The following is a 13,048-nucleotide window of genomic DNA, read 5'->3' on the forward strand; positions in this document are numbered from 1 at the left end:
TTTAAAGCCCATTGAAGCGCACATCCTGCCTGGGGAAGTACCATTTGGGCGAGTCCATTCTCACTTGGCCTCACTAATTAACCTCTTGCCAGTAAATGCGTAAATGGCCTGTCTGTAGTTTGCATTGTCTTACTGAGACCACCTTATGGGATGAGCTGTAATGGGACAGTTTGTTTTAAATCATGCCGCTAAAGTCATGTTGAGGTGGATTGTGGATGTTTTTTTTTTCCTGCACGTGTCTGTTGGGGATTTTTATATTTTAATGATATGTAAGACAGAATGGTTAATGTTTGTTGGAGAGGTGAGGGTTGATATCATCCCAGACTGCCTGGAAAATAAATATATTGATGGCTTTTTACTTGTTGACTTTTTGATGTTCTTAGGGTGTTATCACATCACATTACATTACTTTTTTTTTTTTTTACATGGGCAGATATGTGAATGAATGCTGGAAGTCCTTATAATGAAGCATGAAAATGCTTGGCCACAAACTGAGCTTTAGTGTACACCATGTTCTTTGCTATCTATATTTTCATTTTTTAACTTGTGAAGTTGTTCAGTGTAAGCCACAGTGGTGCTGTAGCAGATGCACTTGTTAGAGCTGGGATTCTCATTAAGGTTTTGGTTGTGTTTGCTTAAGCTTTATGCAGCGCATGGTTCCTTGTGGGGGTTTAAGATGAAAGCAGAGCTTAATCATTAAGGACAGGCAAGGAATACCGAGTGGAGGTTGTGGTCATTAAAGCCATAAGCCAGCTGAATAGAAATGCACCAACACTGCTTTTCCTCTTTCTTTCTTACACAAACATTTTCTCTTAATTGGTTGCTGCTTGCATGTGGTTCGTAACACTGTGACACAAGACTTCCCTTTTTCCCTTCTTCTTTTGTCTTCCCATTTACAATTAGCCTAACTGTGTTGGCTTGTTTTGTACAGAAATTATATTTAAAATATGCATTTACAAGGTTTAGCACTGTCACTTAAATTAAAGGGCCTGGGACAAACATTTTTATGGGTGGGGGTCCTCCCTCCCCCGGACCCAATAAGTGGGCTATTATAGGACTCGGAACTCCAGTCTCTCTCAGATGATGGCCCTGGTGGTCATTTATTTACCTATTTGTATTATTTATTTATTTTTCATCTTAATTGACTTTTTTTTTTTTCTTTTTTTTTTTTTTTTTTTTTTTTTTTTTTTTGTGTTTTTCGAGCTTGGTTGGGCACACTTTAAAAATGTAGATGTTTTATGTATTTTTAATTATTGCAATTTTCAAAAGTAAAAAAAAAAAAAATCAAAGTTTTGTGGCCTTTTTAAAATTTTTAAATGTGTATTTGATATTTTAATAATACTGATTGTGTACAACATGCTTAATATGTCCTGGTCAAACTATTTTAATTGCATATGTGACAATATAGGCAAGAAAACCTAAGCCATTTCATGGTCTTTAATCTCTCCATAATGTGCTAATATGGCATTCAGGTCCATTACTTTCCCATGCTAGTGGGAGAATAAATTGCAAAAGCTGTTGCGTGTTTTTGCTTTAATGCATTTCAGATATTTGTTTGTTCCATTAACTGTTTGGTATTTTTCCAAGTTAAAGCTACTGCCTTCCAAATCCTTAATTTCATCACATTTTTCTTTCCTCTGGCCATAGTGAAGTTTCTTAAGCCTGTCTTCACAACAGGTCCATATCATCCTCTTAAAGAGTCTCAAACATGACCTGGCAGCCGGTTCAGCGCCTTGATTTCAACGGTCCGCTGTGTTTCGAAACTCTTAAGGCAGGAAGGGTAAACTCCAGATGGACATCGTCTTTATTTTGTTGGATAGCATGGTGGGAATGCAACAAAACTGGAGGAGCCAACAGGAAGTGAGGCCATTAACTCAGAGCAGTGCTCTTCCAGGCTGAGGCTTACAGCTGCATTTTAGTCCCAGGACCAGCGAGTTCTCCGCTGAGCCCTTTCAGATCGAATGGCCCATCGGAGTAGCACTGTGGCGGACTGACTGGTACTTGGCGAAGTAAAAGTTTAAGTGATGCAAATGACCAGATTTAGTGCCTAGTCAGATTTTGGAGTGCTGAATGGAGTAAGCTTCCTCCTTCCTCTCTGATGGTGACCCCATAATAGGCGATATGTGAGCAGTGCATTCCACACCTGGGTGCAGTGGTGTCCGTGAAAGCCTCCTAGTTGCTAAGTGAGCGTGGCTGAAGCAACAGACTCAGGGCTGTCCCTAGAGAAAAGCATCAAGGGAAAGAGAGTCTTGTACACAAGCTTGCTGGTAATGGGGAGCTGCTGCCTGACCCACTTATGTGACAATTGCTTTCTTGTCTAGGGATCAGCTTGACAAGATGCCAAACGACAGGAGCCAAGTTCTCCAGCCCACATTCCTGCTAGACCAGGAGAAAGGGAGCAGCCAGGCAGAAGGGTCTTACTTGAGTAGTTTTAGATGGTCTTGCTCAAGGCCAATGCACCTGCACCCGTTATTTGACTTGGGGCGGCTTATATTTGCAGAGCTCCTGGCCAACAACAGCTTAATTTGGATTATCTGAGTAAGGTTAAACCGCTTCCGAGTTCATTTTGATTCCATAGATCCCGTCCCCCATTTTAATGAGACATTGGCAATACAGTAACAGCATATCAATTAGCCCTCACTTCATTTTCTCTGGGCGTTCAGTCTGAGGGCTGTACATCAATCTGGCCAATGCTTTGCTACATTTCTCGGGTCGGTCCACTTTCTTTTAATTACCGGCCATCTGGGCTTTTCTGTGTGACAATATTTGTGCATATTCCTATTGGTCAAACATTAGCACTAATCCAGGCTGACACAGCAGCTGTGAAGAGCTTTGTGAGGAGCGATGCACTTGAGCTTGTATCAATTAGAGAGCACAACAGGCATAGAACCACTGCAAGGGCCAAGGAAGCTCTCTGCTGTTGGAAGTTAATTTAGTGTAAACTCAGGCGCTGAGAAGCAATTACAGAAGCTATGAATTAAGACATGAACTTCTGTTCAGTTTCACACATTTTATGTCTGCGAGGTCAGCAAGGCCATGCCCACATCAGTGGCGGCCCCCTCATTCCATAGCAGATTGGGTATTTACAAAGACTCTTAGCCATTTCTGCTCATTTGTGCAAGTTCAGAGGTTATGGGTTGATAGACTATTGGTCAAGGGCCTTTGTTGGTAATGATGGGTTTGATTTGGTCAAGCCCAGCTACTTGACCAAAATCAAACCCAACATTACCAGCTTAGCTGACCAGTTAAACGCAACACTAGTCAAGTAGCTAGACTGGTAATGTTGGGTTTGATTTTGGTCAAGTACTGAAGCTGGATGGGTATTTTTTGGTTTAATTGGTAACATTGGATTGATTACCAGCCCAGTTACCTGACCAAAATCAAACACAACATTACTTGCTTAGAAAATGACCAGTCAAACTCAATTTCTGTTATGAAGATAGACTGGAAATGTTGGGTTTAATTACTAACTATGGGTTGAATACCAGACCAGTTACCAGACCAAAACCAAACCCAACATTACCAACATAGCTGCTTGACCAGTCAAACTCCGCATTAGTCATGTAGACTGGTAATGTTGAGTTTGATTTTGGTCAAGTTATGTAGCTGGGTGGGTAATGCTGGTTTAATTGGTAACATTGGGTTGATTACCAGTTACTTCACCAAAATCAAACCCAACATTACCAGCGAGTGTTTGCTAATTCAAGGTAAATGTAGATTGAATGTATGGTATGACTTAAATGGTGTCCTTTCCAATGACTCAATGTAATGCCTTCCTGTGTTAACAAATGTCTCCATTTCTGTACATCACATTTTCATTGATGGCTTTGATTACATTGAGCTATTTGAAAGGCTTCAAGTTCTGCAGCAGGAGTAAGTATTTCACCACTTGATGCAAGAGTAGACTTTTGATTGCGTGATTCGTGACTTTCTGTCTTTTATCATGCTAGCCTGTCTCATTAGAAGCAGCACATAGTCCAAACTTTCCAAATCAAATTTTAATACTGTAGATTGCAGTGTTTGGAAGATGTTAGCATTATGTGCACCACAGGCCCAATCTATCCTAATGCTTCATTTGCACGCATACTTACCATCAGTTTGGCATGCAAGGCACGAGTAAAGCTTCAAACTGGTCCAAGTCTGCTCCCTTGAAGGAACCCCCCCAACACAATGAGATGAATATTAAGAGCAATTTTACACTTAATGCGCTGGAAAAATACAGTTTACTGTTAACGTCAGGAATTAAATGCGTAGCATGTGGACCGCAGCGCTCAATCGCACGACTGGCCTGCCTCATGGAAGTGAAGTCAGTGGAAGTGAATTTGAGAGATTCCAGTGCCATATTTCAACAACATGTCAAGCTGACGTGTTAGGACGGCTGGCAGAGGTGCGAACCGCGCACAAAACCGTGCAAGATGGTACCATTCTCAAGCGTGGCCAAGGTCCATTACTGTTGGGCTTGTTTATAAATGGTGATATCATTGAAGGCCTCTGGAAGGGGCTCTGTTGTTTTTGGCTCTCAAGTTTTTTTTATTTTTCATAGCATGTTTCGTGTTCCATTGAGGATTAACTATAAAGCCACAGGCGGTTCTGTGGGGCTTGTACAGCAAGTCTTCTCTAAGAAAGCCGTAAATGGATGACGCCGGTCATGTTTTTCATCATTATTGTGTCCACCCCCTCACTTCCCCTGGGTCTGAAGAGAATGGAAGATGAGGCATGTGTGGTGTTTTTTTTTTTTTTTTAATTCACTCTCTTTTGTCCAGCCAGGATCAGGCGAAAGTGGACGATGACACATTCCTTGCATGAAAGAAACCGTCAATAATAGCCAGACAGGATGTCAGAGCAGCTGAAAAAAGTTAACAAATCTAGCCCAGCAGTTTTTAGTTAGTACCAGCTAACTACAAGTCAAGTTGTTTTGTTCATTTTCTACATTTTAAACCTAGCTTAAAGGTGTAGTTCACCCCAAAATCAAAATGTAATTTCCTTTAACTCGTGTCATTTTCAAACTTCAATTAATTGTTGTTTTCAGTTGGCAATTTTCAGTATGGTTTACCTAAAAGATTCATTCTGATCTGGTTTACAAATTCAACTCCTTGACTCATAAATGATGATTTTTCACATGAACTATTCCTTTAATCGTTCCAATGCTAATGCTTGATCCAGGCTAAAAAGTTGGTGTTTGTTTCCCGTCTTTGTTGACCTACAGCGGTGTTGTTGTGGTCTTGAGCCGTATTGTAGTGACAGTGGTGAGTGAGTACGCCGCTCGGGCTTTGTGCGCTTGATACTGAGATGCCACTCTTGGGACCAACTCGTTGTGGGAAAAGAGAAAACCACAGACAAACCACTTGTTGTGAATTTGCAAGTGGTCTTTTCACCATTTTAATAAGCCATTTCAGACCAATACCAAACCACTTGAAGGTCTGGAGCGATACTTCATCAATTCAAGTAGTCTGCTTTTCATCCAAGTTAAACCTCCATGTCAGAAATGGAAACTTTTCGAAAACCAGTACTACCTAAACAAATTGAGATGTACATAAATTAATCTCCTAAGTGCAAGTGGAAAGCAAGCTCCCTGTAAATGGCCTTTAAGACTGCAATGGAATTGTGTTTCTAAACTCCCCCAGCAGGATGAGGGAGATTAGTGTTTAGTCTCAGTGAATTATTAGTCGGGGAGGAGGGTGAAAAAAACGGATCAAAGGGCTTTGGCAGAGATGAGCAGCAATAGCAAAATAACTTTGTTCCCCCCCTTCTCTCTCTCTTCCTCTTCCAGACCACCAAGGCATTTCTTCCCAAGATGCTAGAGATGAACCATGGCCACATTGTGACAGTTGCCAGTTCACTGGGCCTTTTCAGCACAGCTGGTGTGGAGGTCAGTACATTGCACCCATCACATAAATCTATTGGCAGACTGAAAAAGAGAGTGTGTTTGGAGAGTCTCGGCACGTTGACTCGCCATGGCATGGAAATTCGGTGCGGCGCACAGCACGCAATTAAGGAGCACGTTAATGCCAAAAGACGCTCAATGGTTTCACTGGGCCTACCTGCTGCAGAGGCAAATTCCCCATGATTCACTGGGGTTAATATGGGTGCTGTCAAACAATTAATCGCGATTAATCGCATCCAAAATAAACCTAAAAAGTTGGTGTTTGTTTCCCGTCTTTGTTGACCTACAGCGGTGTTGTTGTGGTCTTGAGCCGTATTGTAGTGACAGTGGTGAGTGAGTACGCCGCTCGGGCTTTGTGCGCTTGATACTGAGATGCCACTCTTGGGACCAACTCGTTGTGGGAAAAGAGAAAACCACAGACAAACCACTTGTTGTGAATTTGCAAGTGGTCTTTTCACCATTTTAATAAGCCATTTCAGACCAATACCAAACCACTTGAAGGTCTGGAGCGATACTTCATCAATTCAAGTAGTCTGCTTTTCATCCAAGTTAAACCTCCATGTCAGAAATGAAAATTTTTCGATCTACCAAAACAAATTGAGCTGTACATAAATTAATCTCCTAAGTGCAAGTGGAAAGCAAGCTCCCTGTAAATGGCCTTTAAGACTGTAATGGAATTGTGTTTCTAAACTCCCCCAGCAGGATGAGGGAGATGAGTGTTTAGTCTCAGTGAATTATTAGTCGGGGAGGAGGGAAAAAAAACGGATCAAAGGGCTTTGGCAGAGACGAGCAGCAATAGCAAAATAACTTTGTTCCCCCCCTTCTCTCTCTCTTCCTCTTCCAGACCACCAAGGCATTTCTTCCCAAGATGCTAGAGATGAACCATGGCCACATTGTGACAGTTGCCAGTTCACTGGGCCTTTTCAGCACAGCTGGTGTGGAGGTCAGTACATTGCACCCATCACATAAATCTATTGGCAGACTGAAAAAGAGAGTGTGTTTGGAGAGTCTCGGCACGTTGACTCGCCATGGCATGGAAATTCGGTGCGGCGCACAGCACGCAATTAAGGAGCACGTTAATGCCAAAAGACGCTCAATGGTTTCACTGGGCCTACCTGCTGCAGAGGCAAATTCCCCATGATTCACTGGGGTTAATATGGGTGCTGTCAAACAATTAATCGCGATTAATCGCATCCAAAATAAACGTTTTTGTATACATGATATATGTGTGTGTACTGTGCATATTTATGTATATATAAATACACACACATGTATGTATATATTTTAGAAAAATATGTTACGTTTATATATTAAATATATTTAAATAACATTTATATGAATACAAATATTTACATGTAAATATTTTCAAAATATATGCTGTATGTGGGTGTCTATATATATATATATACATACACAGTACACACACATATTATGTAAACAAAAACTTTTATTTTGGATGCGATTAATCGTTTGACCGCACTAGAAAAAAACAGACTGGTTTAACAGTTTCCTGCACCTAAAGAGTTACTTTTAGTCCATTAAACCAGCCTGTGTGTTTGAGGGATCTCTAGTACATGTACAATCCTCTTCTTTCACTGCTGTCCAAACTGGTGTCATTTTCCCAGCAGTCTTTTGGGGAAACGTTACCTTTTTTGTTTTGTTAGCTGTACGTGCACTTCTATTTTACAAGCCCTCATCTTTACTCTCACTTCAAAGGGTCCCAAAAGCCCTGTCACACTGTCTGACCTATTATGTTTCCTTGAATGTGACTTTTTATGGTTTGCATTATTGGAGTGACTCAAGCCTCTGTGAGCCCCTTTATTCCAGAGTGTTTATCTACACGCATCTGTGTTTGCCCACTCCATTCTGAAGATCCCATCCACCGCGAACCACATCAAAACCCTCCCGCTCGGCTCTACCTGTACTCCATACACGACAGAAGAATGCTAATGAAACCGTAGATCCCAGCGCTCCCGCGCTACTAGAGGAAAACCGCCTCGGGAAGCTTGACTAAACACTGTTTCCTCTCGGTTTCAGGATTATTGTGCTAGCAAGTTTGGTGCCATCGGCTTCCACGAGTCCCTGAGCCACGAAATCAAGGCTTCGGAGAAGGACGGTATCAAGATGACGCTGGTGTGTCCTTACCTGGTGGACACGGGCATGTTCAGAGGATGCAGAATAAGGTAAGAAAAGAGCCATCCAAATGTCACGATTAGGTTTCAGATGGCCACTAAAAGAGCGAACGACACAATGCGTATCTAGTTCGAGTAGACCTTGCTTAACAACAGTCAGGGTAGCTTTGCTTGTGGCCTCTCATGTCACTGTCAGCTTGGGTTTTCATGCGCACAATAGGGGCTTCCACTTGAATAGAAGGTGCATGTTGGATCTGTTTCCACTCAATAATGACTTGCTCTGACTGGCAAAGCACTTTGAGCTGACTTTATTAAACAAAGACGACTCTTAATCATCATGTTTTCTCCTTCTCTCCCTTCCTGGGCGGGTCAGGAAAGAGATCGAGCCATTTCTCCCTCCATTGAGACCAGAGTTCTGTGTGAAACAGGCCATGAGGGCCATCCTGACAGACCAGCCCATGATCTGCACGCCTCGCATTGTTTACATGGTCAACTTTATGAAAAGGTGCGTTTGAATGGTCCTAAAACCGGACTTAGAAATGCCTCCAGATGGTCGGAGCAAGCGGAAGTAACGTTCTCCCGTTTGTTTTGGGTTTTACAGCATTTTGCCCTTCGAAGCAATCGTGTGCATGTACCGGTTCCTGGGTGCGGATAAGTGCATGTACCCCTTCCTGGCTCAGAGGAAAGAGGCGATGAACAACAACGAGGCCAAGAACGGGATCTAGAGGGCGCCGTTTCTAACCCACAAGGGATGAGGAGAAGACCACTGAGAGGGCAGAAGGAAGTGAAAAGACTGCGTTTAGACTGGTGCACTTGCATTTGGCAGATGCAAAGGTTTACCATATTGTTCCTCTGGAACAAAGAAAGCTGTGTACTACACTAAGGATTTATTTGTTGATTTATGTTTTGTCTTTTTGAAGGTTTGCTTAATGAAACCATCCATCTATATACTGTCAATAGTTTTGAAATCATACATGTAATTAACTATTTACGTGATGTAGTCACCAGCATTATCTAGTGTCTTTGTGAAACTATACAGTATGTTACTGTATGAACAGTAAATGCTTGTCACTTTTTTTTGTTTTGTTTGTGTGTAGACATGCACTGTATTTACTTTCCTCTACACTGCCAACATTATCTACACAGTTCAGTGTGGCACCATGCCACTCCGTTCCCTAATCCGATCCATTTAAAGGCAGCAGCAGGAGATCAAGTGTCCGGTTATGAACCATGTGATGTTTTATAAGAAATATTTTGCATTGTTCCCCCCACATTTCTCTTTGTTGACGTCATGAGAAGTACAAGTGGGTAAAACGCTGGTCTGTTTCCAGCTGCTGTGGGAAGGGAGTGTGGTTTTACTCTATAATCTACAAACTTATGGTATTTTGTATATGGAAATGTATGAGAGTTCGTCAGTTGGAAGGGATGGCCTGGTTTTCCTGTCACTGAACACTATATTTAGTTTTACTCGGCCTACTTTGAATTTGTGAATTAACTGAAAATAATTAGTTTTTATTTTGGTTACAGACCTATCTTTTTTCTTTTTTATAATGGATTCATCATGCTTTTTTTTTTATTTTTGTTTAAATGAGTCATTCATACAAATTCACATGTCAATTACCAGTTTCAGTCAATAACAATATGAATATGATGCATTTTTGTTGTGCACACACACATTTGTTCATTTAATGTTTTTCCTTTTTGTGTATTTAAACCTGGACCATTGAAATGTTTTCACAGATGTATGTTTAGGCAAAAAAAAAAGACAGAACACATGAGTTTAAACTACATTCCAATAGGCGTCCTTCACCGACTGTGATGAGCCTAAAATCTCTACCTCTTCATTTTTGCCATTTGTTAACAGTATGACATACTTTTTTTGTAACTTTCCTAAAGAGTGCTCTATAGAAGAGCACACAACATGGTTCCAATGTTTAGTGTCTCTACCTAACTTAAATTAATAAAATTATTTAGATTATTTGTTGGTTTTTGTGTATTAGTCATAACCTCAGCGTCTCTTCATAAGCATGACTCTCACCAACAGCAAATGCCAGAAATTCCTGAGCACAGGACTTGGTGCAGAAAGCTTAGGTTTTAGTATTTGCCAGCTTTTCTAGTAATTAAATTCCTGAGTGCATCCCTTTAATAACTTCCACAGGAGCAAGTGACTTGACATACTGGAAGTGAAAGCTCACAGAGGGGAACTACACCTACTGTACTCACAGACAGAAGCGTTATTGTTCATCACAGCATATGGGTGGGAATTTGGGGGAGTATTAGTAAGCAGTAGATTGGTTTGACTCATGTTCCATTCAAGTCAAAATGCTTATCTTTATTTGTAAAACTGATTGAGAAGTGAGTTTACTTAAAGGGGAACTGTATCAGAGAAATTGCTAAGCTTGTGAATGACAATGCCTCATCATACTTAGTTCAACAACAGCTTGAGAGTGTTTCATAAGAGATGAACTGAAATGCAATTTTGAAAGGTTAGCAATGTCAAAAAACAGTGAATTGCTTACGAGTTATTTTCCAAATACAGACCTATTACATGTTGAGTGGGTGTAGGCTAGTATTTTTTTCAGAAAACCCATGTCATAGTAAATGTTGAGTGAATAAGAGGGCGTGCCATTCTGAACACGATGGGGCCTCATTTATGAAATGTTAAGTAGAAACTGTCCTACATTTAATCTTACGATCATTTCACAATGCATACTGTATGTGATTCAGAGAATGAACTACACACACAAAAACGTGTGCGCACGCCTCTCTTTCAGAAGTGAAATTTATAAATCACAAATTATGTTGAAATTGTGTGCAGCTGAATGGTTTCAGATCTCCATTTTGTGAGTGCCACCTAATTAATTCCATTAACATATAATAGAGCACCAGTCAACATCTAAATCCTTTACGTGAGAATGGCCAGCCGCAAGAATTGAACATTGGCGTGGATTTTAGCGTACACATAGCCTACTCTATGAGTTTACATCTGTGCATATGCACGTTTTATAAATGAGACCACAGTTTACTCATTTTTTTGTATTTTTCATAGGGTCCATTTAAGCAGAATGTATTTTTGCATTTAACTGCGCTGTTTTCGATCAGTTTAACACGTCTTTGCTGATGATTTTTTTTTTTATCTTAAAATTAAAATGATTTTATTTCTGAAGGATCTGGAGTAATTGGCTGCTGAAAATTCAGCTTTGCCATCACAGGAATTACATTTTAAAATAAATTAAAATAGAAAAACTGTTATTTTAAATGGTAATAATATTTCACAATATTATTGTATTTTTGATCAAACCATGCAGCCTTGGTGAGCAGAAGAGATTTTGTGAAGTTATCATTTTGATGTAATATTATTTTGATGAATTGTAGTAAAACCAGTTTGGGACTGGCAAACAAATTATAATAGTATACCCACAACAATTAAAAAACAAAAAAACAGCCTACATAAATGTCTAATTGATAGATAACACAAGTGAGATTTCAATTATATCTAGACCACTGAACTAGGAAATGTTTCCATTTTAGAAATCTTGTCGCCTTATCATAGAGGTCAGTTATTCACAATCCCATAGCAACAGGCACTGCAGACATACAGCTCTTTGGGCAGCCAATGGTTCTCAAGTGCTGAAAAGCACTGATCTCAAAGCAACTGACGTCAGTAGCCAGCAGTGGAGGTGTTTGAGTCAGGCTAATTGGCCTGACTGATGGTCCGTACTCAGAGATTAGTGTAATACAGAGACAAAAGAAATATTGACACATCAAAACTCCCGCAGCTATGGTAATTGGTGAGATAGGATCAGTCAACTGAAGCAACTCCCCACTAAGAAAATAATTAAGCTTCACAGAGCCAGAAATTCATAGCTTTGAAAACACAAGATAAAATGCTTCCCTTGCCCATACAGGATTTCTTTTCCCTTTCACTCAGCAGAGTAACACAAGCACTGATTTAGCTTTAAAAGGTCGATAACACTTAATTCTGGTGGAAAAATCAATGAACTTCGTTGCCCTATAGCAAAAAAGGCCAGTTAACAGCATTATACGAGTTAAACGGGACAGAGAAATTGTCATTGGCAAAGATTTTAGTAGCTTTCCACACTTGAAGGATAACCCCCAGTTATTAATTTAAGGTAAAAAATGATCTTGTTGCAAGGCATATCAGGGATACTGGCACATAAAACTAATAGTAACGTGCTAAATGCTTATAGGTATGTGAATATATTTAACAAATGGGAGAAAGAGGTCATTTACAAAGCCAGGCAACAAGTCAATCCATCAACCTTCATATTGAGTTCCTTCTTCCCCAATCTGAATTCCACACTAATTGCAGCTACCTATAATTGACAGTAACAGTGAGATTGATCTGTTTCTTCATTACCCGCCATAGGACACTCTTTCAGTCAACAGAAACCAGCAATCAAAAAGAAACTAGATATTTTCCTTTTCTTAAGAAATCGCAGCTTGCTTGTGCAAAACTCATTACTATAATGCTAGGATGTCGTGACTGGTTACCTAGGTATTGCTACACACTTGCTACTGTGTTCTGATTGTTTTTTTATCACATTATTGTTATTGTTAAGGTAGTCTGAGTGATTTAGCACCTTACCATACATTTACAAATGTGTTCTAATGAAAATTAACCATGGTTTATCTACAAATAAAACAAAAAACCACAGTTACTATAGTTAAACCATGGTAACCACAGATTACCCATAGTTTACCATGGTATTTGTAGTAAAACTGCGGTCATACAAATGGTAATCAATATGCCAAAAAACGTTACTACACTATTACTATAAGACCATGGTTAATTTTCGTAAGGATTTTTAGCACATATTGATAAAATGGTCTGAGTCATTTTAACGCATTGCTATTGCTCTAGTATTTTTTTGTAGCGCTTTGCTATTCTTTTGCTAATGTGTTGCGAGTTTAGCATATTGCATTTGCTGAGGTGTTCTGTGTGTTTTTTAGGCTAAACATTTGCGAACCCTGTTGAAAAAAACAGCATATGCTGGTTAGGTATGTTTTG

General features: G+C 40.0%; 1 protein-coding gene across 1 annotated transcript in view; it reads left to right on the plus strand.

The window, feature by feature from the left end:
* Positions 1-9,994, plus strand: part of LOC107696016 (retinol dehydrogenase 10-A-like) — a 13,480-nt gene extending 3,486 nt beyond the window's left edge. The window contains exons 4-7 of the mRNA XM_016496150.1: positions 5,771-5,869; positions 7,922-8,067; positions 8,390-8,521; positions 8,618-9,994. Of these exons, the coding sequence (XP_016351636.1) occupies positions 5,771-5,869; positions 7,922-8,067; positions 8,390-8,521; positions 8,618-8,741 (501 nt within the window). The 3' untranslated portion in view covers positions 8,742-9,994. The remainder of the gene's footprint in view (positions 1-5,770; positions 5,870-7,921; positions 8,068-8,389; positions 8,522-8,617) is intronic.
* The last annotated feature ends 3,054 nt before the right edge of the window (positions 9,995-13,048 follow it).

This window comes from Sinocyclocheilus anshuiensis, unplaced genomic scaffold (assembly GCF_001515605.1).
Source record: "Sinocyclocheilus anshuiensis isolate Anshui unplaced genomic scaffold, SAMN03320099.WGS_v1.1 scaffold786, whole genome shotgun sequence".
Classification (NCBI taxonomy): Eukaryota; Metazoa; Chordata; class Actinopteri; order Cypriniformes; family Cyprinidae; genus Sinocyclocheilus; species Sinocyclocheilus anshuiensis.